Genomic DNA, 26,293 nt, shown 5'->3' on the forward strand with positions numbered 1-26,293 from the left:
CCTTTTGGATGTAGAATTATGTGAAATAGTTGAATATGATTTTTTTTAATAGGAAAAAGGATAGGTAGGATGTATAAGGAGGTTGTTCACATTTACATATGCTATGTTATGTTATAGGAAAAGGGGAGAATGAAAGTGAATGTATTATAACAACATTTATAGTTGATGATGAAAGCTTGAGCTCTCTTCTTGGTGGATTTTTTCCTTGCAAGGGTTTCTTCATGTAAATCCTACTTTATGTGGTATTATTATATTGTTGATTTATGCCTTATTTATACTATCTTATGCTAATATTAATATTATTTTTTTTCCTTTATATGTTGACATAAGATAGGTTTATTAAACATGAATTGCATGTTTATTTCTGGCACCATAATGAAAAATAGTCAATTCTTATTTTTCCACATTAAGGTAACTTAAGTTTTAGATTTTTATACAAGTTTAATATTTTCATATTATAGATATACAATCCTTGATCTCATCCTTTGATTATTTTATTGGATAACGATTGGTCTTAATGATATTTGATATTGAATGTATTTATTTTTCAATAGACCACATGTGTAAATTGGCATAGGCTAAGTTGTCTTTGTCTACTCAAAGTTTGAAACTATTTATCTTAGTCTTCTTTTTCTACAAATTTTAAAATTTCTATAGTTTGATATATAACATTCACATGGAAAAGAGAGAAAAATGGTTATGTCTCATAGAATCTTGACTAAGACAAATCTTGGGTAGGACCTAACCTCTACTACATAAATAATTGAATGAGAGAGAGAGAGAAGGAAAATGATTACCCTTGATAGGGTAGAGGCTAAATCTAAAATAAAATGCTCAATTGACGTGTTGAATTAAAATGACAATGCCTTTGGATTAGTGATGAAATGCTATTTAGATATGCCCTCCAAGTGTTTATTCAATAACATTATAAATAATAACAAAATCCAACATGAAAACATAATTGAAGATAGCTTTTATAGCATCGTAAAGAGTACATCTTTAATTAGGGTGCCCAATTTCACACTTTGGTAGCATTCATTTTAGTATTTCCTATTCCTCTATGCATTATTCATGATCACACTCTTATTTGGGCCCTTAATTATATGAGCTAAAATTTCATTTTAGTATGGGTCTAAATCCATTCTAATACATCATCACACTCTTATTTGGGCTCTTAATTTTAGGAGTGCCTTTTGTCTTTTATTATTTTAATTTATTATAAATCCTACCCCATTTCAAATCTTAAGACACATTTACCCCATATAAACATTATATATTGTTGTACAAACTTATTTTTGGCATTAGAACCCTATTATCTTGCATACCAAAAACTTTAGGTTGAAATCGTTAGGATTGGAATGCCTAGAGCGACATGGTCCCACACTTTTTTCCCAAATTTTGAGAGGATAATAAGGTAGTCCTGTCCTATTCAAATCTAGCTCTATGTGAAAATATGATAATTTTAAGTTGTCCTAAAGTTGATTTTATTATGAAACCCCTATGTAAGACATCCCTCTCAATTCATTGCATCATTTGATCTCATTATTTCATCTTTATTAATTATTGCATTTTCACAAGGACATTGCTTCCTCAGTTAAAGGTATAACCAATTTAGTCAATCATTTCAATTCACGATTAATTCTGAACCCAGGGTTTGACCTAGGCAAACCCATAGAAACACTCAAAAACCATTCTTCTACTCTTTTGTATAAGCTATGGGTATTCAATAAAGACATGAAGATCAAGAGACATTTAACAGACAAATAAAGACAAATACCTAGAACCAAGATAGACTCCCTAGATTAGGACACTCTATGAGCCCTTGTCTAGGAACAAGGTGCCTTGGAAATCCTAGTCCTTACAATTCTATACCAAATTTGAGAGGAGCAGAGTGTAGGGTCATAGAAATTCATATCTAAGTTTGTGTATAAAATTCAAAAGACTAAAATACTCTACATGATCTTGTGTAGTGAATTTGGCCCCAAATTTTAGTCATAGGTGCTTGAATTGTGTACCTATTGAAAATATCATGCTTGTGCATCTATCTATTACAATATTTTAAGCTTTCATTTACATCATATTGACATCCTAGTTCAATATCATTTCAAATCCACACACTTTCCAAAGTAGGAAAGGAATGCAAACCCTAAGGTACCATTTAACTCTCCTTGACAAGAGTTGGTCAAATTCAATCACATATTCTATGGCTTCATGTTCAAATTTTTGTGTGAAAGTGGATCTTTCCTAATCCTACCTTTCTCCATTTTCATATTAAACAACTTTCTATAGCTTGATGCCCCTTGTGCTTAGATCTCCTCTTGATGAAGGAATGTGTATTCTTTAATATAACTTGTGGACTTTAAAGAGATGTTCAAATGAATTAAAAATGATACCTTAGATAGGTTTCGCAAGATATTTTAGCATTTAGGCCAACTTGGAATGGTCATATACAAAAATTGAGACCAAATTTACCTATGGGGAGACTGACAATGTCATGGGCTCAAATTTCTTAGAATTTTGGTGGTTCTATGTCATAGGCACCATAGAACTTACAGGTGAACTATTTATCAACCATGGTCCTATTTAGATTCCATGGACCTATTTAGGAATCTTGGACCTTTTTATAGGCCATGGGCACATCAAAATTGGACCTCCAAAAAGTAGGAAAGAGTGTCGAGGCTAATTTGAGTATTTAAAAAATGCAAGTACAAACATGATATGGACTAGTTTAATAACCATAGGTTTGACCTGTAAAGTTCAAGGGGCTGCAAATGACATCAAGGCACCAAGAGCCAAGAGGTAATTTGTATAGGTAGTGAGGCATGGGCAATCAAAACAATAGATTATACGAATCAGAAGGGGATTAGTTGAAGTTTTAGGAAAGCCCACCTTGTAGATCTATAAGACATTTAAATGAACAAGACTAAAATAATTCACACCTATTAGTATAGATGACTTGAAAGGAATGGATATAAAGAATTCTACATTCATATTTTTATTTTTTTACTTTTTAACTTATCTTAAAATAAATTCAAATTTTCAAATCTAATTGTTTTTTTTTTAACAAAATATTTTTTCTATTTAATGTCATGTGCTAGTATTTAAAGACATTCATTTATATTCAATCTTGTAATCTAAAACCTCTTGTATATAAATATATTTCTCATTTTATAAAATTATAAAATAATAACAAATAAATTAGGATTAAGGTAACATCAATCTTGTAAATCTTATGTTTATAAGTACTCTTAATAATATTTGCAAAATGGATGAAAAATTCACCATCATTAGTAAATATATTTTACCATTAGAATTTTACATTGTTTCATAACTTTTACATGTACGATTACTAAATTTGTTATCCAAAGTCGATAACTAATTGTTATAAATGATGATTTATTATTTTTTTTATTAAGATTAAAAGTTAAAGGATAAAATTGTTATTATTTATTGAGATTGAATGTTGCTTTCAGGTGGCCAGGTTGATTGTACCATTGTGAAACATGTCAAATTGTGAGATCCATCTATTGTGTTGTTCTTAATCTATGTTTCTAGTTCTTGCATAAACACTTTCTATCAACTGTAGAGATATATCTTATATACTAGAGCTATCACAACTAATGCATTAGAGGCATCCCTCTATCCTCATGCTTTGATGAATGGCCATAGATTATTTCATAGCTCTCTAAACATTCAATAAAATATTGTGATGTACTCCTATCTCTACTGTCCCTCATTTTAAACTATGAACTTTGGTCATACAATTTTAGAATCAAGCCTGAATTATGGTAGAGGTTGCAAGCGTAAGATGAGAAAAATGTCATCATTGTAATGCTTATGTTCTTCCTAGCACCCATTGTTGTTAAGGCGCATAGGGATTAATCCTCAATGTAGTGCAATGGGGAATCTTGCCAAATGCATCATCAATAGAAAAATAAAACACTTTGGTAAAACTTCCTAGAGTTTTGTGACAAAGACTATTCATAGCTGTAATGTCCCTTTGCATGGCTGCTTATGGGGTAGGGACAATTATCTGGTAAGCCTTGATCTCAGGATATGACTTTCCTTCCCAATTGGTATGGAATATGAAATCTAACTACTGAGCATGAATAATATTATAGTATAATGACTGGATAAATGGGTGTAGACTCTGATATGCTCTTAAAAGTACACATAGTGGTATTATTCCCCACTATGGATTCTATGCACATAAATATGTGCTTCTTCAGATATTAGTTTGATCTCCTTATGCAAATGATTCTTTGATTCTAGTAAAAGCTCTTTAGAGAATAGTTTGACTCGATCAACAAAATAATAGTTAAATGACTTGAGGATTAAGGCAAGGAATCCACAGTGGCTGGATAATGATAATAATCTGCAATACTTAAATATTGTTGTGTCTGAATTGGTAAGTACCAATGGAGTTTTTCTACTATTTATGATCTGTAGATTGGAGAATATTGTCTTCATCATCCATAAATAGTTTATCATTTGAGTAGTATTGCCGCCATATCCTCAGAGAGTATATGGAAAACTAGTTATTATAATTTGATGGTAGGATTTGCTATTATTGATTAATAGTTTGTATGGGTCGCATTGTCTCTTATTCTTACTCTCGGTCTTTTAATTCTTTAACGTGGCTATTTTTGTTGGGATGTGAAGTTTGACTCTTCATTTTACCTTCCCATCTGTGTCTCTTCGTCTTCTCATTGAAGACTGTTGTATATATATGAGGTTAAATCCCTATGCATGTAAGCTGTGATAATAATAAAGATCTATGCTCTGCTTTTCCTGTGGATGTAGCCAAATTGGTGAACCACGATAAATTCTTGTGTGTGTGTATAATTTATGGTTTTCCAATTTGTCTTTTGTTTTAACAATTGGTATCAAAGCAGTTGCGAGCTCCAGGGAGAGCGGGGTTTAAGGAGAGGATGATTAAGGATAGAGCAGATGAAGCCATGCCCATGTGTTGGTGTAATTTGTGAATTCTAAATTTGAGTTTTTAGAACTGGATCCTATGTTCTGGTTCCTGCCAAGATTGCCAAATATATGGCAACTAAGAAATTATCCCCAATTACCAGATAGGCCTTGTGATTCAACCTAACATTATATTTGTAATTTGAGTGGGTATTAGTGGATGTTGTCAAAAAGGTCGAGTTCTTAAGAAAAAGAAAAAAAAAGACTATGAGGAGTTGCGTAAGGAATTAGAGAGTAGTTTGCAGGCATGTGGAGATGAAGAGACCGTGTGAGCGAAGATAGGAAAATTTTAGTGAATGCAATGCAATGCATAGTGAAAGAAGAAATAATTTTGATAGGGAATACGAAAAGTGAAGAAGATAAAATTTATGGAGACATCGAATTGCAAAGTGGGCTGAAGAATTATGACCCTAAGAAGGATAAGCGCTTTAGCGGCTCCATCAAGCTCCGACACATCCCTCATGCCAAGATGAGTTTCTGCACATTTGGCAATACCCAAAGGTTGAAGAGCCTAAGATGCCCAAGGAAACACTTTCGTCTCCATCAACAGTATTCCTATTGGGGAAGATTATTAAGAAAGATTGGCAAAGATGACCTTGTCACAAAAATTGATGGATTATGAACCAGAAAGTCGTAACCAATAATATATTTGATTGTACGTGAACTATTTGACAAAATGCCTCGAAGAAATAGTGGTAAGATCTTGACGAGAATCGAGGCCGAGAGAAAGAAAATGGGTGATTTTGATCTTGATGGAATTGAGAATTCCAGATCTATCAATGAGGGTGAGGGTCTATCAAATAGCATTTTTGCATCTGGGTTGACTGAATTAGCTTCTCAAAATCTGGCAGCGAAGGTAAAGTTCATGTGTAGTTTTGGAGATGCTGTCTGGAAACGAGGATATAAGAAAGCCATGGGATTCTATGAAAGATAGAGATGCTCTGGTTCTGTAGGTAGGTATGCCTAGTCTTGGCAAAGATGATGTCAAGGTTTGTTTCATCCCCTATTTTTTAAGAAAAGTGCAAATTGTAGTGAAATATATAGAAATGGAATACAAAGAATAGTGAAGAAAATACATCGAATCCTGAGGTTCTGGATGGCAACAACACCATTAGGAGAAGAATGATATTATAGTTGCAGTTCTTGAAGTTATCTAATCTAACCAAGATGGGAAAGACATGGTGTAGGAGAAGCTAGGACACGATGATTTGGTCGAAGAGGTTGCAGCTGGTGTTAGCAGGATTGTGAAGATTAAACGAATCAAGAACCTGGGGCAGACGACCACGGTGATGGTTCAGGGTTCCAATTAGCTTGTGCTGGTTGAGGCAGGGAGGATTCTGCGTGACGCCCCTTGTGAGGTGTCTCATTAACAAGCGTTCTTGATAGCTAGAGGTGGTTATTGCAAAGGACTAGACATGAATTGTTGGATTTTACTTGTAGGGTACGCAACAATTACAGTTGTAAGTTATAATATCATTGAGTGGGAGTGTTTTTATTTTTTTAGTGAATTTTTGTCAAGAGGTGGTTATCTTTATGTGATTGGAGATGTTGATTCTTAGATGCCATGGTAGGCTCTTGATTCTAGATTAGATCTCTGGTATGATACAGGTTCTCTTGGCAAGTTATGCTTATTAGAGCATGTGGTCCTCATTTGTGAAGATGTAAGATCAAGTTGTCATGTTGTGTTCCCAGGTAATGTAGACATGCAGTGGGATTTTTGATATTGGTCTTGTTAGTGTTCTTAGTATCAAGCAAATTGGGGGATTGGCCACGAAGGTTCTTTTGAAAGCTAAGAGGCTTGGCTGAGGCTAGAGTTCTCTTGGGATTAGAGAACATTTGTTGAGATGGTATCTCTTTAGAGGTTTCAACAAGAAGGCCAAGGAGCCTACACCCAGTGATGGACATGCATTCATTATGGACCTAGAGGAGATTTTTCTTGGACAGAGTCATTGTGACTTGGTGTATCCTGGAGGAGCATTCTTAGTCCCCACTCTTGGTCTACTAGGCAGATTTATCTCCTTGGAGGAGATGGTTCCTAGTTTTGGAGTGATATTTAGTTTGATCTTCCTTGATAACAAGAGCTTACATCCATGTTGGTTGGGTGTTCTTAATGCTTTTATTTGGGGAGGTAAAGGAGATCATACTTGACACATCTGAGCATTTGGTGGTGTTGGTAGAAGGATGAGATATGGTTTGCATGGATGTTTCTTCCTAGAGTTTTTTGAAGTCGTCTATTGTTGTTGTACTTCATTGTTTTTTAATAGCAATATGTGGTCTTTTCATGAGGACTTGGAGGATGTAAAGTGAGAATTTGCAGTAGGTTGCAGATAATTGTGATTTGATTATTGCCACACCTTTTATGTTAGTGCTTCTTGGTAGATTTGAGGTATTGGTTAACATTGCTCATGCAACATGTGGACTACTATATAAGCGTCTTCTAATTTTTTTTTGCCCATCAATGGTTTTTGGTGTGTTTTGTTGGAAGTGGGATTACACAGAATTGTTGCATGGGCTAGATATGTGGCATGATTTTATTTGATTTTATGTGGATAGTTGGATGTGATTAGCAATTAGCTGTGGTTCTTATTCCAGCTATGGTGATTGATTCTTAGCTAGTTTATTACCATGGGTTTGGTGATTGTGTTTGGATATTGGTTGAGAATGGAAAGAAGGGGATATACTTCAAGTGGGAGGTTCTTCAGATGTGAAGTTGCAGCGTGAGTCAAACTTCAAGTGGGAGATTGTTGGGATGTGAAGTCTGACTATTCATTTTACCTTCCAATCTATGTCTCTTCGTCTTTACTTGAAGACTATTGTATATATATGAGGTTAAATCCCTATGCATGTAAGTTGCGATAATAATAAAGATCTCTGCTCTGCTTTTCTTGTGGATGTAACCAAATTGATGAACCACGATAAATTCTTGTGTTTGTGTATAATTTCTGGTTTTCTAATTTGTCTTCTGTTTTAACAATTTTTAATGAATTGCTAGTCATACGGAAGTCTTCAGTTAATCGCTCCATACCATTCTTCTAACCGATCGATCTTTGTCTTAATTATAAGTCTTGCCCACAATTCGTCCATAGTGATCAACACTTATGATACTTATTCACGATACTTGATGGTTTACGATGATCCCTCTTATGCCATGATCAAGTGTCCTTCTCTTAATCAATATTCTTGATATCTTATGATGAGCTCCTTCTACAATATTCGTATTAGTATCGCTGCCTTATAATATTACTCTTGCTGACTTCTGTAATACCACATAATAATTTCAGATGTTCTTCTACATTGGTTGGTTACGTGCTTACAAGGATCGCTTCATCAATAGTAAGCTATCTTTACATGGTGGGGATATTACTGATTACTATCCTTAATCGCTGATTTGTGGATCACATTGATATCCTTCCTTTGGCTTCCGTTGTTCATTCTTGTCATTAAATTGTATATCTTTTACTTCCTAAATTGGGGACATTACAATAGCTATTACTAAAATAACTAAATAGTCACTTTTCAAACATTAATAATTGTTGTATTCTATGAAAAAAAATATAAATTACCTGTTTATTTATTCCACATCAAGTATCTCACGGATTTAAATATAGATAATACTTAGAAATTAAATAAACTAGTTGATATTTTGGTTACAATCAATTATAGGGAATCTATAGCATGGCATTGCAAAAACAATTGTTTTGTAGAATTTTCTCTTATTGTGAAATGTGCTTTTTTTTTGGGTCATCGCATGTTGGCTAGAATGTTTAAAGTAGAATTTTCTCTTATTGCATAAACAAGATTTTTGTAGAACCTTACATATTATATGCTATCTATATGTGCTCATGTATATTTGGAAACCTTGCCGTACAAAGATATTTAGTAGTATTACACTCAAACTAATCTATGTATGTGTTTTATCTAGGAATCTATTATTACCAATTATAATAAATTTTCATATCTTCTAGTATCATGTGAAACCTAGTGCATAATGAAACTAACATAATTTCACTTGTTATTGAATTCTCGATTAAAACATAAAGTCTTTTGGCCCCAAGAACTTCTTGGATATATAATATATGGGTAATAAAAGAACTATTGATCAAATAAAATAAATATGTAAATTTGTTATTATTAATGATAGGTTTCACGCATTTTTCTTTGGATAGATAATTAATCATAATAATAATAGATGAATGAACCTTGTCAATATGTAGCAAGTTAAAAAAAATATTATTCTAGTTCTCATATATTTTAGTAATGTTACATTATCATCACTTGATGACTCACTTGATTCATGTCTAATTTATCATGGCTAAATTTTAACTTAATCCTTATTACGCCCTTCTAATGAGGGCATGACAAAATGCTAACCTCAACATTCCTCGCACCCTTTAAGCATTGTATAAAGCGAGAAAGGAGATAAATCTACGCTCATAACAATCTTTATGCACCCTTCTTCACAGTACCCATCGACTGCAGATTGCGAGAGAATAGCTATTCGTAAATTGATAAGTTTGTTTTTATAAAATCATCACATATTCTACCAGAAATGCCGCCGAGGGAAGAAAGATATCGAAATCAGAGAGATCGTGAAAGGAGAGGAGAATTGCAGATAAACAGACAGATTTTACGCCGGAGATCAGAATGGGAAGCCATAACACAGAGGACAGTAGACGAAGAACGACGCTTAAGAAGAAGAATGGGGACAGAACCGCACCTAAGACAGGAAGATATGATTGGCATTCTTAGTGAATTAGATACAGATTCTTCCTGTGATTTCATGAGCGTAGAACCGGAATTTATGGAAACCCAAATGCCATTACAAATCGAAGATGGTGAAGTTCAAGAATTTGAGAGGATGGAAGTTACTGGGAATGAGCAAATTGAACAAACGCAGACGATAGAAGATATCAGATATGATGAGATTCCGCACCTGTTCGTACTGGATGATGACTTCTTTGAATTTGACTCAGATGTCGAGTTTGAGATCCTGCTATTCCCGTTACCAGTCCAACCTGATGTTGTTTCTCAACAGATGGAGGAGGAGGCGAGAGAGTTGATAGATGCCTTTGGTACCATCAAGATATATAATCTTCATATTAACGAAGTTCCTCTGTGTTCAATTTGTAGGATTGAATATGAGGTGGGTGAAGAGGCCTGTCAAATGCCATGTCACAAAACACATATTTTTCACTCGGATTGCCTTCGCCAATGGTTAGAAAGGAGGAAAAGTTGTCCACTCTGTAAAACGGGCGTGCCATATCCATATCGCCCACCGTTTGTTCCCTCATCTTGAATTGTGGGTCTGTAGATTTTCATATATAAATTCAACTAGCTATATATGTTGCGCTTATTCTTACTAGTAGTTTCAATATTGTTTGGTATTTGATGGATTGCATCCGCTAGTTGAAAATATTGGGGCCTCCTCCTCGGTAGACTTATTCTTCAAGAATAGGTCGAATTTGCTGGCAAAAAGAATTCATCTTATATTTAAAAATCAATGATCTAATAAGATGGTTTATGTATAATATGTTATATTACAATCAAATTCCTTTGGTGGATTTTGCTTAAACATCCCAAATTCTTTATAAAAAGGTAGAGATTAATTAACCAAGAGAAGTAAATTTCTAGAATTCATAGACAATGCTGCTCAAAGCTCTCTAATGACCAAGGGCCCACAAATGGCAACAGAAGCCAAAAGCGAGCTTCCACTCTCGATCAATAAAAAATGGGAGTGCAAACATGATATGGATTAGTTTAATAACCATAGGATTAAAGTATAAGGGGCTGGAAATGACATCAAGGCACCAAAAGCCATGAAGTAGTTTGGATTGGGCAGTCAAAGCATTAGGTTACACAAATCACAAAGGGATGAACTAAAACCTCCTAGATTTAGGAGACATCTAACTAAACAACACTAATAGAATTCACATATGTCAGTAGCAATTGTAAAAAGCATTTACATGTTTATTTTCGTACATTTTAACTCGTCTTAAAGTAAATTCAAAAGTTTAAATTTGGTTTTTTAATTTTCATTAAACAAAATATTTGTGTCCATTTAATGATATGTTTTAGTATTTAGAAACATTCATTTATATCTACGCTTACAATCTAAAATCTCTTACATACAAATATATTTCTCATTTTACAAAATTATAAAAGAACTATTAATACAAACTAATAAGTTAGGATTAAGGTTGCATCAATCTTGTAAATATTATGTATATAAATACTCTTAATATTGTTTGTATATCATTTATAATAGATAATGAATTTTCCATCAGTAATAAATAAATTTTACCATTAATATTTTTTTCGTTAGATTTTAAATTTTACTACACAATTACTAAATTTGTTATCTAAAATAGATAATTAATTGTTATAGATGATTTATTATTTATTGAAAGGAAATATTGAAGGATAAAATTGTTATGAATATTAGAAAGTTGTTATGGGTGTTCATCTTCCTCATTTAATAAAATTATAATTGCCATCACTTGCAAACTTTGTAGTGGGGAAGCTAAACTTAAGAAAAGAAAATATGAGTAGGGAATAAATCAAGATATTGGATTTCATTTGAAGTTGGCACAATGATGAGGCCTATAGAAATATAGAAATATTAGAAAAGTGAATCGTATAATAGTGAGGAAAAGAGAAGAGAACTATGGAAGTTGGCATAGGAGTCTTGATTTGGTTAAGAAAGAAAATCAAAGACAAACATAATATAGCTCAATGGGAACATTTAGGCATCAAGGTCGGGAGATGCTTCCAGTCCTTTACCCAAGAGCTTCTGAACCCCCTCCAATAGATCTATTTTGTTAATCTCTAGTGTGTGTTGCATCCCTAGAGACCAAATGTTTTAAGACTCTGTGTTGATACAGTTTATGCATCTTGCTAGCGCCATGCTTAAAATATCATCTCACTCACTTGACTTCATTTTTTTTGAGTTTCTTCGCATTCAACTTGCCAGCTTGATTGTACTACTATCAAACATGTCAAGTTGTGAGGTCCATCTATTGTCTTGTTATTGGTCTGATCTTCTAGTTCTTGTATACATGTCTTCTAGCAACTGTGGTGATATAAAATCCTTTTTTATTTATTAGGGATGTCACAATTACGGCATTAGAGGCATCCCTCTATCCTCATGCTTTGATGAACGACCATAAATTGTTTAACATCTCTTTAAAAATTCAAGCAAATGTTGTGATACTCATATCTCTATTGTCCCACATTTTAAACTGTGAACTGTAGTCATACAATTTTAGAATCAAGCCTCAGTTATGATAGAGGTTGCAAGAGTAAGACGAGAAAAAAACCAATCTTCTAATGCTTATGTTCTTCCTAGTGCCTATTGTTTTAGTTTAGCGCATAGGTATTAATCTGCAATGGGGAATCTTGCCAGATGCATCATCAATAGAAAAATCAAACCCTTTGCTAAAACTTTATACAATTTTGAGACAAAGACAATTTATAGCTATTAATAAAATAACTAAATACTAGATAGTCACCTTTCAAATATTAAGTATTGATGCATTCTAAAAAAATATAAAGTACCTGTTCATTTATTCAGCATCAAGTATCTCATAGATTCAAATATCGATGGGAATAGTTATGAAAGTCTCAGGTACGTATTTTAAGGTCTTGAATATTTTATGGTATATAAAACATTGTTATAAGGTCAAAAAAGAATTTCTTTTAACAAACTTAAAATTATTCTCAAACCTTGTTACCATGTGACAACCATTTGCATTCCATATGCAAACCTATCAAAAGATACATCCATTGAGAACCATTCAAATGAGCCATCTCTTAACTATGAGCTTATTCTATGTATATCCAAATCTAATCCATATGATCCACTATAAATTATAACCAAGTACTTATAGCAATGGTGGCTGATAATTTGTATTTCCTCTGTCAACATTTTATTCACATTTTATGGAATACATTGATTGGTCAATAGTTTGGCATTTTCTAAAAAATGGCAAATCTTTGGTGTTTTAGGCTGAATTTTTTGTGTCATAATAATTGTTCTATTATATTCCTTGAAATTATGCAATTGTAAACAATTATCATACAGATATGCATCTTAGAGTATCAAATCTTCTAATGTTTTCCCATAAACTACGATTTTGAACATCTTTCAAAGGTTTTTACTAGCATTAAGATTATAAGTACAACACTACCTTTCTACTATAATAATTGCTACATTTTAAAAATTGAGTCACATAGTGAAATGGGCCTTTAATATTCTAGAACTAGCAATAGAATTAGGCCTAGTATGGGATGCAAATCATAGAGAAGTGACTTGAGCTCTTCTACTTTCTAGATTGGGCAGATTTTCTATAGGTTAGATATGGATCCATGCTCATTATGATCTTTTCTATTGATTATAGTCACCATGTTCAAAAAAACAACTTTAACTAATCTTTGAAGAAAGTTCCAAATCACCTTTTCCTTTATCCAAAGGTACATCATATAATTATCTTGCATCACAAGGTAAACCCACATAATATGGGTAGTCCTTCCAGCAATGCACTTGGATTAGAAGTAAAAATTTCTATCCACATGAACTCTAAGTGAGAAGAATGTTGAAATCTTGGGAGCAATGATGCAAATAGATCTCCTCAAGAAAACTCAACAAGTATATATATATATATATATATATATATTTGGTTTCTTAGTTTTTAGATTTTACTACTAAACAAAAGGTTTATTTAGAATAAATTTCATAGATAATGAGTAAGCCAAGAGAAAATCCTGCAACATTCCATTATGTGACTTAAAGAAGAATAGGAAGAGCATATCAATAACTAAGGAGACAACGATAAACAAAATTTGTTTATTGAGGCCATCATTTGATATGCCACTTTAAAAGATATTAAGGAAGTGAGTCTTTTGTGACTTCTCATTGATATTTAATAAGTTTTGTCTTAAAACCTTAAACCCTAGGGAACAAGGGCATAACTGATCTCTCTTGCAAGAAACCATAGGAATAACTTCCCATCACATTTTCTTGAGAATACCAACCCAATGTAGAGGTATTTGGGGTAATCCCACTAGGTGTGTCAGAAAATATTATTTATCCCCAATCAGGTTTGAAGAGCTGAAGCAGGGCAGTCATGAAGTTCCATAGAGGTGGGGCCTGTTGCATCTTATGGAATGACATCCAAGATTTTAGAAGTCATCTCTTCATTATTTAGAAAGGGAGGTTGGAAAACGAAAAAAGGAATCCTAAACCTAATCTCATCAAATAACAAAAAGGAAACTAAAAAAAGCAAGGAGATTTCGGAAACATTCATGGACAATAGTTTTTAAGATCGATTATTAAGTGGAGAAGGCACAATACATCATGGTCCCTTTAATATTGGGAAGGGAATATAGAATATATTATCTTAGAAACATATTGTGGTATATGGGAGTGCTCTTCTGTCATTCTTAAATGTTGAAATCTTCGAAGCAATATTGCAAATAGATCTCCTCAAGAAAACTCAATAGGTGTATATATATATATATATATATGGTTTGTTAGTTTTGAGCTTTTAATACTATCCAGAACGTTTATTTAGAATAAGTTTAATAGATAATGAGTAATCCAAGAGATAATCCTGCAACATTCCATTTGAAAAGGTATTGAAGACCATTTTCATTTTATAGATGGCATGTCGATAGGAAATAGATCAATGCTGAATGAAGGCACAATGGCCATGTTAGCAGACTATTGTGTGGCTATACCAATTCAAATTAGCTACAAAGGGTGAATTAAGCTACTCTGTGACTTAAAGAAGAATAAGAAATAAATATCAATAACTAAGGAGACAAGGATAAACAAAATTTGTTTATTGAGGCCATCGTTTGATGTGCCACTTTAAAAGATATTAAGGAGGTGAGTCTTTTGTGACATCTCATTGCAATTTAATAAGTTTTGTCTTAAAACCCTAAACCCTAGTGAATAGGGGCATAACCGATCTCTCTTTCAAGAAACCATAGGTATAACTTCCCATCACATTTTCCTAAGAATAATAACCCAATGTAGAGGTATTTGGGGTGCTCCCACCGGATGTATCAGAAAATATTATTGATCCCCAATCAGGTTCGAAGACCTGAAGCAAGGCAGGCAAGAATTTCCATAGAGGTGAGCCCTATTGCATCTTATGGAATGATCTCCAGGATTTTAGAAGTCGTATCTTCATTATTTAGAAAGGGAGGTTGGAAAGTGAAAGAAGGTATCCTAAACCTAACCTCATCAAATAACAAAAAGGAAACTCGAAAAAGAAAGGAGATTTTGGAAACATCCATGGACAATAATTTTTAAGATCGATTATTAAGTGGATAAGGCACAATACATCATGGCCCCTTTAATATTGGGAAGGAAATATAGAATATATTGTCTTAGAAACATCTTGTGGTATGTGAGAGTGATCTTATGTCATTCTTAAATGTTGAAATCTTCGGAGGAATATTACAAACAGATCTCATGAAAACTTAATAGGTATATATATATATATATATATATATATATTTGGTTTCTTAGTTTTGATCTTTTACTACTAACCAAAAAGGTTTATTTAGAATAAATTTAATAGATAATGAGTATTCCAAGAGAAAATCCTGCAACATTCCATTTGAAAAGGTATTGAAGACCATTTCCATTTTATAGATGGCATGTCGATAGGGAATAGGCCAATGTTGGATGAAGGCACAATAGCCATGTCGGCAGACTATTGTGTGGCTATACTAGTTCAAATTAGCTGCAAAGGATGAATTAAGCTACTCTGTGTCTTAAAGAAGAATAAGCAATGCATATTGATAACTAAGGAGACAAGGATAAACAATTTCTTTTATTTAGACCATCATTTGATGTGCCACTTTAAAATATATTAAGGAGGTGAGTCTTTTGTGACTTCTCATTGCAATTTAAAAAGTTTTGTCTTAAAACCTTAAACCCTAGGGAATAGGGGCATAACCGATCTCTGTTACAAGAAACCATAGCAATAACTTCCCATCCTATTTTCCTAAGAATACCAACCCAATATAGAGGTATTTGGGGTGGTCTTACTAGGTGTGTTAGAAAATATTGTTGATCCCCAATCAGGTTCGAAGACCAGAAGCAGGGCAGTCTAGAAGTTCCATAGAGGTGGGGCTTGTTGCATCTTGTGGAATGACCTCTAGGATTTTAGAAGTTGACTCTTAATTATTTATAAAGGGAGGTTGGAAAATAAAAGAAGGCGTCCTAAACCTAACCTCATCAAATAAAAAAAAGGAAACTCAAAAAACCAAGGAGATTTTGGAAACATCCATGGACAATAGTTTCTAAGATCGATTATTAAGTGGACAAGGCACAATAATGGTCCCTTTAATATTGGGAAGGGAATTGAGAGTGCTCTTATGTCATTCTTAAATGTTGAAATCTTCGGAGCAATACTGCAAACAAATCTCCTTAAGAAAACTCAACAAGTATATATATATATATATATATATATATATATATATATATTTGGTTTCTTAGTTTTGAGCTTTTAATACTAACCAAAAGGTTTATTTAGAATAAATTTTATAGATAATGAGTAATCCAAGAGAAAAAAATACTACAACATTCCATTTGAAAAGGTATTGAAGACCATTTTCATTTTATAGATGGCATGTCGATAGGGAACATGCCAATGTTGGATGAAGGCAAAATGGCCATGTAGGCGGACTATTGTGTGGCTATACCAGTTCAAATTAGTTGCAAATGATGAATTAAGCTACTCCATGACTTAACCAAGAATAAGAAATGCATATCGATAACTAAGGAGACAAGGATAAACTAAATATATTTATTGAGGCCATCATTTGATGTTCCACTTTAAAAGATATTAAGGAGGTGAGTCTTTTGTGACTTCTAATTGCAATTTAATAAGTGTTTTCTTTAAACCTTAAACCCTATGGAACAAGGGCATAATTGAGCTCTCTTGCAAGAAACCATAAGAATAACTTCCCATCACATTTTCTTGAGAATACCAAGGTATTTGGGGTGGTCCCACTGGGTATGTCAAAAAATATTGTTGATCCCCAATCAGGTTCAAAGACTTGAAGCAAGCCAGTCAGGAAGTTCCATAGAGGTGCGGCCTGTTACATCTTGTGGAATGACCTCCAGGATTTTAGAAGTTGGCTCTTCATTATTTAGAAAGGGAGTTTGGAAAGTGAAAGAAGGTATCCTAAACCTAATGTCACCAAATAACAAAAAGGAAGCTCAAAAAAGAATGGAGATTTTCGATACATCCATGGACAATAGTTTCTAAGATTGATTATTAAGTGGACAAGGAACAATACATCATGGTCCTTTTAATATTGGAAAGGGAATATAGAATATATTGTCTTAGAAACATCTCTTGGTATGTGAGAGTGCTCTTATGTCATTCTTAAATGTTGAAATCTTGGGAGAAATACTACAAAAAGATCTCATCAAGAAAACTCAAGAGGTATATATATATATATATATATATATTTGGTTACTTAGTTTTGAGCTTTTACTACTAACCAAAAGGTTTATTTAGGATAAATTTCATAGATAATGAGTAATCCAAGAGAAAATCCTACAACATTCCATTTGAAAAGGCATTAAAGACTATTGTCATTTTATAGATGGCATGTCGATAGGGAATAGGCCAATATTGGATGAAGGCACTATGGCCATGTAGGTGGACTATTGTGTCGCTATACCAGTTCGAAATAGCTGCAAAGGATGACTTAAGCTACTTTGTGACGTAAAGAAGGATAAGAAACGCATATCGATAACTAAGGAGACAAGGATAAACAAAATTTACTTATTGAAGCCATCATTTGATCTGCCAATTTAAAAGATATTAAGGAGGTGATTCTTTTATGACTTCTTATTGCAATTTAATAAGTTTTGTTTTAAAACCTTAGACCCCACACACTAAGTAACATATCAAGTCTAGAGAATACCACTCAACTCTGAATGTTTAACACTTTTAAGCTTAATGTTTGATTCAAGTTGTCGAATAGAATATACATAACCCAAACATATGTCACCTTGTGGAAATATGGTTTTATCCAAATACTAGAGACGACAAGATTTTCAGCGCTAAGGGCATGAATAGACAATGAATGGATGATAAGATATTGTTTAGCACAGTAGTTGCAATGTACTAATTAGTCATTTCAATAAAAAAGAGCTCATGGCATAGATCATGGTGACATGCACATGACAAAAGACATGGTTTTTCATTGTAGATCACGGTGGAAAAAGATGTGCCCATGGGGAAAACCAAATGTGCAGGACATGCAATTCATCATGAAATCTAAATGAGGGGGTGGATGAAGTAATTTCTTTCAAGTATCCAAAGGACCTTCAGAGAGTTGCTTCACGAGTTAGGGGATACATGGAATATGCCACATCATTTCAGAAGTGAAAGGTGTACCATTTTATGTGGTGTGTGAAAGCATTTGTTTTATATAGTCTATAAGTTGCGCATTCCATAGAGATCATAGTCATATGTTCTTGTTAAACAGAGGACAAGTAGAAGAGACTCTTGTAATGAAAAAATATAAATAATTATGTATTATTTTAAAGAATTGTAAGACTAGCGCTTGCATCTAAATGAGGTGCAATGGTTATGCCGATAGTAATTTATATAATTTGACAAAAGGTTATAATTGAATGTATAAACATTGTCATTGTCACACTAGAATAAATATGCTTTGATGAAGTATTGATATTGGGACTACTCACATCTTGAAACTTTTGATATCAATTTAAAAAAGGCATGAATTAACTTTTACAACTATATCCAATATTTGACGAATAAAGGGACTTTGAATTGAACTTGCATTCTCCTTTCATTGATGTTAAAAAATTAGACATATTCTACACACAATCATTAGAAAAAAAGAAGATTCTAGCACCTACATACAATCTCATTATATTGAGTTCATCTATTTAAATTTTAATAAAACCCTTCTTTTAAAAAAAAAAATAAAGCAATTATACCTAGTAAACTTTTTAATGTGATCGATGATGCAGACACGACATGCCCTTCGCCTCCACGTGAACTCTTTTGACCTGGAGCTATGAACTAGTGAGGCCACAATCGGGGGGCTCATCCCCACACTTCACTTGTTCAAATCCGTGAGCACAATGAGCCAACGAAGGCACAAGGCCTTGCGAGCACAATGGCCCAACAGGGATTTGAACCTTGGTGACCACTTCACCAACAAAGTGTTTTAAACCACAACACTACATGTCTAATGACATTTTAATGAAACCTTTTCTAAATAACCTTTCAATATATTATTTTCATTATGGACTTCATTCTATATTCTTTACAAAAATGATTTTTAATATGATACATTCAAACCTTCATAATGTACATAGGTTGCATGTTGATAATTATATATTGATGCATAAAGAATTTTTCCACATTACCTATATTATATTTTATTCTCTTTATTCCCTTTGGCATTGGTTCCTCCATGTGAGCACACCAACACTACTACAATATTATTCTCATAGGTGTGTAGTTTGATATCACTTTCTTCTTCCTCTTTATCATTTGTAGATTAATTTTATCAATTCTAATCCTAATACTAATTGAACCCTAATCTTAATCCTAATAGTAATTTCTTTAACTGTAATTTGAATCCTAATACTAACTCCAACCTAAATTGAACTTGAGTACTAATAATAACCGTTACTCAACTCTAACCCTAACTCAACTCTAACTGTAACCCTAACTCCATGCTTCATCATAATGGTAACCCTAATCATGACTTAACCTAACCTTAACCCTAACCCCACTCTAACACCAAGCCTATTTAAATCTTAACACTAACTAATCCTAACCCTGATTGATTTCTAAACCTAATCGATTAGATTAAAATTTTATTTATAAAAATTTATAAAAGGTAGCCATCAAAAATAAAATTAAAAATTGAAGTAAATATCTATTTTTTCAAAATATCTAAAACTAAAGATATCTCTATCATGTATTGAATTAAATTAGATAGTTTAATTTTAAAATTCAACAAAATGTGTTAATAATTTATTTTAAAGATAATTTCTACTAATTAAATAGTACAATGAATAAGGAACTAATGTGTACTCAATTAAAAATTATTTTCTTTTAGAGAAAATTTGATTTCCTTTATAGAAAGTTGGTAAAATCAAACATAAAAATTAAAATTAAATTAAATAACTATTTTTCCAAAATATCTAAAATTAAAGATAGTATTTATATGCATATCCTAATTAAATTAGATAGTATGAGTTCAACAATATCAATTAATAATATGTTTTTAAGAAGTAAATAACTAACTAATGTGTAATCAATGAAATTTTATTTTCTTTATAGAAAGTTATTAAAGAAAAAATTATGTGCAACAAAATAATCTATTTATAAAATAAATTTTATTAATTGAATAACTTATTTGTGGTCAATAAATAAAAAAATTAAACAATTTTTTCTTTAAAAAGTTATTAATGATAGCTTAAAATACTTAAAATTAGAAATAATATCTCGATTCATGTCCCAATTAAACTAGATATAATTTTTTTTAAATTGGGGCATTCAAATTAGGGTAAAAGACTTAGTAGATATGCATTGCAATTAAGTTAGAAGACTTACTAGCTATGTCAAAATTTCATTAGAATTTGATTGAATAAACGGGAATTTAGAATTTTATGTCTTGAAACTCTCAAGTGGCCTGTTGAATAACATACGGTAAGAATAAAATTTAGTATATAAAACATAGAGATTATTAACTTCTAATAAAATACAGAGATTATGATGCTTACAATAGCTCACCTTGCATAGTTTTGCGATTTGAGTTTGTTTGAAATAATGTCCACTGATCCTGTGGAATAGACATTTTCTATAAGTGAAGTGTTTATTATACTTTTAAGAGTGGTCCATCTATTATTTCAACTTACAAGTGCATCATCATCTCTATCAAATTGTTGGGTATGCAGGTCTGGGATATAAAAACAGTCCCATAAACTTTAATAAATTAATAGTGATCCATGTAGGGTTTTAAGGAGGTTGTACATTAGAAAGAATTTAGACAAAATTTGTGAAATGATATTCTATGTAATGACAACAATTATTTTTACAGTCCCCATTGTCATTCTGCTGATATCAATGTAAACTTGTAAAAGTAGCCTAAACATAGGTAGCTTGAGCTAATACTCGGACTTGAATAAAACTATGTGCTTCTATTCAAGGTATATTGGTCACTAACACTATCAGCTACCCTTACCAGTTAGCATCATTGTTTCCATACGTGAGCTTGCAGCTCAATCATTAGAAGAGCTTGCGGTCATGTACCAGCAACTGGCCCTGTCCCATACTAGCATTGTCAAAAGTTTACTAACATAGACAAAAAAATTGTAATAATGTATTTCTACACTCATCAAGATGATAACCAAGACTTTTGTTCCTAATGGAACAAAGAGAGAAAAATTACTTTTGAAGACTTGATGGACCATTAGAAATTATTGGGATACACATTTTTGGAGTCAGATCCAGCAAACCATATTGTTACAAACTAAGGAAATATCTATGAACAAATTGTTGAAGAAAGTTGAGGATGGGTATGTACACCTTGTTCTAAATAGTGGATCTTGTCTTTATCGTTGCAAAATATCTTCTCGATAGCCTTCAATGTTTTGTACAGATCTATTTTGTGCGTACCCTTTTATTAGTGGATTAGATGAAATGATGCATCTTTTCGAGATATTTTGTCAAATAGTTCATATGCTTTGTCACATCTTTGTTTCTACACACCATCATTTTGAATCTCATATACCGTGTTCAACAAATTCATTGCATTGATTAAATTAGTAACCAAAAATAAGTCTCCCCATAATTAAATTGTAATAAAAAAACACACACAAAAAAATGGGAATTAATCATATAAAGGAAGATTGGATTTTAAAACCGAAAGCATTGGAGATTAAACAATTGAGAACATGTTGACTTACTTTGTGATTACCTTGTTCCAATAGGCTATGGATAGTGGCGATAGACTTGAAGATATTGTTGGCATACCTGGCAGTGTGTCAGACAAGCATCTATCACCAAACCCAATGCTTGAACCAATAAACAATGAAGTAGTATCTGAAACGGATTCCACCTCCCTCAATTGGCCTGGATCTCACCAAACTGAAAGTGAAGTGCTCTCAATTAACGTATTAAAGCAATTTCACAAGCTTGTGGAAGACTTGAAGAAAGCATGTGCAAACAACAAATTGCAAGATGAAAGAGAAAAGGAACAACATATATTTGGCTATTGCTAGCAAAGTCTGGAGAAATTACCTTTTCTAATATTTCTTTTCACTGACTTCATATCATTCTTGAGAAATACAACTAAATCATTCACTAGGAAAATATTTTGCAAAAACAAGAAACCAACTTACAATTAATTCACTTTTTAAAAAGTCATGTTTTTTTAATCATTACTAATGTTTTTTTCTAGTGTTTTTTTAACAAGTAATGTTTTTTCTAAATTATAAGTTGATGTGAGTACTTAAATCTTTTCCTATCCCCATCTTTCCTTTTTAATTGCTTGTTTTAATCCTTGAGAGGGCAAAGATAAAATAGAGAAAATCAAAACATTTATTGATTCCAAGTCACTAATGACTTTGTATTTGTTCATGGTTCTAATAATAGTGACTTGTTCTTTCGAAGAAAATTTGGATGCACCTTATGAATTTATTGAACTACATACTATTCTGAAGGGACTTATGAGTCTTTACTCGCATTGATTTTGACAATAAGTGTAAATTACTAGAACTTTTATAACAAAACAACCAGTACACAAATAAACACAAAGTAGCCACATTATACAGATTATTGTTTGTCTAAACGATAGTAAAAACCATATCATTTTGTCTGTGTAAAATCTATTGTACTAAAAACAATGCCCAACATAAAGCTTAACATACACCAAATGCCTCCTGATTGTTTTGAGCTTCTCTGTGGACTTGTTGTTTGTTTGAGCTATGTGTTTAGAAACCTATAAAATTAACAATATGAACATTGGTTAAAATATAAACCATCTATCCACTGCAAAGAAAGTATTGAAATGAATAATAACTAAATTGCACATATGTGTTGGTGGTATACTTGAAGGGAAAAAGTATATAATCAATACAAATGTACAAATAAAAATTTAAAATGATTTATGCCAGATGTGTAGAAATGAATCTTTGGTTTTAAACTAGATGAAAGGTTTTTAAGTGAGAAGCTACCCGTGTATATTTGATGTGCTCTATGTGCTCTTTTGCTCCATGTGCATTATCATCTTCTTCTTCGTAAATCTTTCAATATAAAGGTTTGTTTTTTCCTTTATAAGTCCCAAACCTCAAATAGTAAATAATTTGATTAAACCAAGAATTAGTTATCACTGATGATAGTGTGTGAATTCGTACTCATATTAAAGAAAGATTTAACAAAATGGTTAATTGGCATATTGATGTTAGTGATAAACAATTGCAGCAGTTGAATTGATAGCAATGGAGGAGTTTGGTGCGAACCCATAAAGTGCATTATAAAGTAACAAATGTTTTTTCTCAAACTAACCATAATCTGTTGAGATCTATACTGTCGTCCTTCAGAAGAACATAATATCCTGCTTGAACATCTTGAAATTTTCATACTTTTTTTTAATAAAGAGAACTACTGTAGTTGAAGTTCTTCCTTTGGTTGTGAGGTATGTGTGCAACATAAAAACTTGCTAAGAATTTATATTGATGGTATATATATTAAATTCACTGAACAAGATTAAAGAAGCATACTTTTTTATTATAAGGAGAGGTGCTAGAGCTGAGCTTCTTCTTTTTTCCTTATGACCATGTATGGATTGTTCTCCATTTTTTCATACCTCTTGTAAGAGAATGTTGGGTCAATATGAAGGTCTTACAAGAATTTCACTCCGAAGACTACAATAAATGTTAGTCCTTGCCTTTATGTTGGATTGATATTGATGGTTGCCTTCTATAGTGTTAAACCTTGGGATTTATGTGTTGGTATTTTGGTATGGTTTTGTCATTGATGTCAAAACCTACTAAATACACCTACTTTGGAGATCCAACAACATTCACCAGCAAACAGTAAACTGTGCAACAATTACTAGTATATGGTTTACCGGCAGGATATAATGTTCACTGGCAAGATATAATGTTCACCGGTATCTGCAATGACATGGAAGATACTTGGTAATGTCGAAGACATCATGTGGACACTTTATTTTGAAGTAATAATCATTGGTATACTCTTATTTGCATATTTGCTTTTACCTGCAAATAGGTCCAGGTTATCTAGGGTTTCACCGGCAGGCTTATCTTTTCTAGATCAGCAAGGCACGCTATGGAGATGATTTATTATTGTTGTAAATGCATCAAGCCGACATGTTCAATCGGTTATTGCATTGGATATTGTATTATTTGTAAAATATTTTTATTGTAATATCTTGTAGAGCCGACCTACTAAAATTGGTCTTAGGGTATGGTATAAATGTAAGATCTTATTTGTAAGATCAAGTGTGGAATGCGAAAAAGTTTTAAGGAAGGGTATATGCGAGATCAAGCAGGGATATACACGAAGACATCATTTGAAGGTGAAGTTAGGTTTTTGTAAATGCATATCAGCATTACACCGATACTGAATCCAGCATATGAAGATGCTATTTTGTGCAGTACATTCTCATTGGATTTAACCATCCAACTGTAGTCAGTGTGACTCCCATTTGTGATTGAGCAATGAGCTCTAGGTTGTTGGCCTTTCTGCATGTGCAGACCCCTTTTTGTACACTTACTATCTGCAGTAGTATCATCTAATTGTGGGTAAGGTTTCCCACTGTGGTTTTTCCCCTTACAGGGTTTCCACGTACAAATATTGGTGTCATGTGTTGTGGATGACTTTGTGCTTATGTTTCATGCATTAATTCTTACCGGTACAGCAATTTTCTGTTAACACTGTCTGTCGGCATAATTTATTGTCTTACTAGTGTTAATCATTAAGTTGGTTAATAAGTTTTTGGTTTGAATTTATTAGAAAACTGATTCACCCCGCCCCCTCTCAGTTTTCTCCAGGACCTACAATTGGTATCAAAGCCTAGTCCTCTTTTTGCAGAAGTTTAACAACTTGAGGAGATCCAATGTCTACTAATTATTTCAGAAAGGATAGTCCTAAACTTGATGGAACCAACTATGGGATATGGAAAATCAGAATGGAGACACATCTAAATTGCATTGGTAAAGACATCTGGGAAGTTACTAAGAATGGTTATACTACTGTTGTAGCTAGTCAGACTGCTCCTACTACTTTAGCCAAAGATGAAGAAAATGATTGCAAAGCTAGAGAAGCACTTTTGAGCGCATTATCAAATCAACAAATCATGGGATTATCAGATAGATCCACTGCAAAAGCTATTTGGGATCATTTGGAAACACTGAATGAAGGAGATTCCACAGTCAAAATTGCAAAACTTGAAAGCTTCCGAGTCAGGTATGAACATCTGAAAATGGAAGAAGATGAAAGGATTTTTGTTTTTATGGAAAGAGTAAATGAAATTGTTTTGGGTATCAAATGTTGTGGAGGAACCTTGAGTGAAGATGAGATTGTTTCAAAAATCTTAAGAGGTTTTCCACCGGCATATAAAATGAAGGTTAATGCTATAAATGAGTTGAGAACAATGCCTAATACATCAGTAACTAGGGATACATTGACTAGAAAACTTTCAGCTTTTGAAATTGAGGAATTTGGTCCTGTTACTACTATAAAAACTGATTTGGCCTTCAAAGCATCAACATCATTTGCTCCATCCTTTGACAAATCAGACTAGAGAGCCTTTTATGCAAGAGAACTTGAAGAAACTAGGAAGGAGAATGAAGAGCTTGATGAACTTGAAGCACTATTCGCAAGAAAAATGCCAAAAGGCCCAATTGGAAGTAAGTGTGAAGGTAAAGCACCCTTTAAATGTTTCAACTACAATAAGATTGGTCATATGGCATCAAGATGCCCTGATAGACATGCTAGACTAAGAGAAGAAGCTGGAAGGACATACAAACCTAATTCTGAATATCAGAGATACAGATTTAAGAAAAACAAAGATAAATCTTGTTATATTGCTGATGAAGGTGTGACTGATGATTCTAATGAAGATCCAGTAGATAATGGATGGGTCTTTGTTGCTATAGCAGAAGATCAACGGGTACCTATTGCTCAACTGGTAGAACAAGCCCTAGCAGCTAAAGTTGAATCAAAGGATGAATGGATTATTGACTCAGGATGCTCACATCACATGACTGGAG

The 26,293-nt window shown here is 32.8% G+C and overlaps 1 protein-coding gene across 1 annotated transcript; it reads left to right on the forward strand.

Annotated features, from left to right (window-relative positions):
• The first annotated feature begins 9,526 nt into the window (after positions 1–9,526).
• On the forward strand, positions 9,527–10,273 carry LOC131053498 (uncharacterized). The gene has a single exon (XM_057988116.1). It carries the CDS (start codon positions 9,527–9,529, stop codon positions 10,271–10,273), a length of 747 nt encoding a protein of 248 aa, XP_057844099.1.
• The last annotated feature ends 16,020 nt before the right edge of the window (positions 10,274–26,293 follow it).

Source organism: Cryptomeria japonica, chromosome 7 (assembly GCF_030272615.1).
Source record: "Cryptomeria japonica chromosome 7, Sugi_1.0, whole genome shotgun sequence".
NCBI lineage: Eukaryota > Viridiplantae > Streptophyta > Pinopsida > Cupressales > Cupressaceae > Cryptomeria > Cryptomeria japonica.

Bases quoted from the DNA above. Each gene is read 5' to 3' on its own strand.
- LOC131053498 (XM_057988116.1), top strand. From the start codon at position 9,527: ATGCCGCCGAGGGAAGAAAGATATCGAAATCAGAGAGATCGTGAAAGG.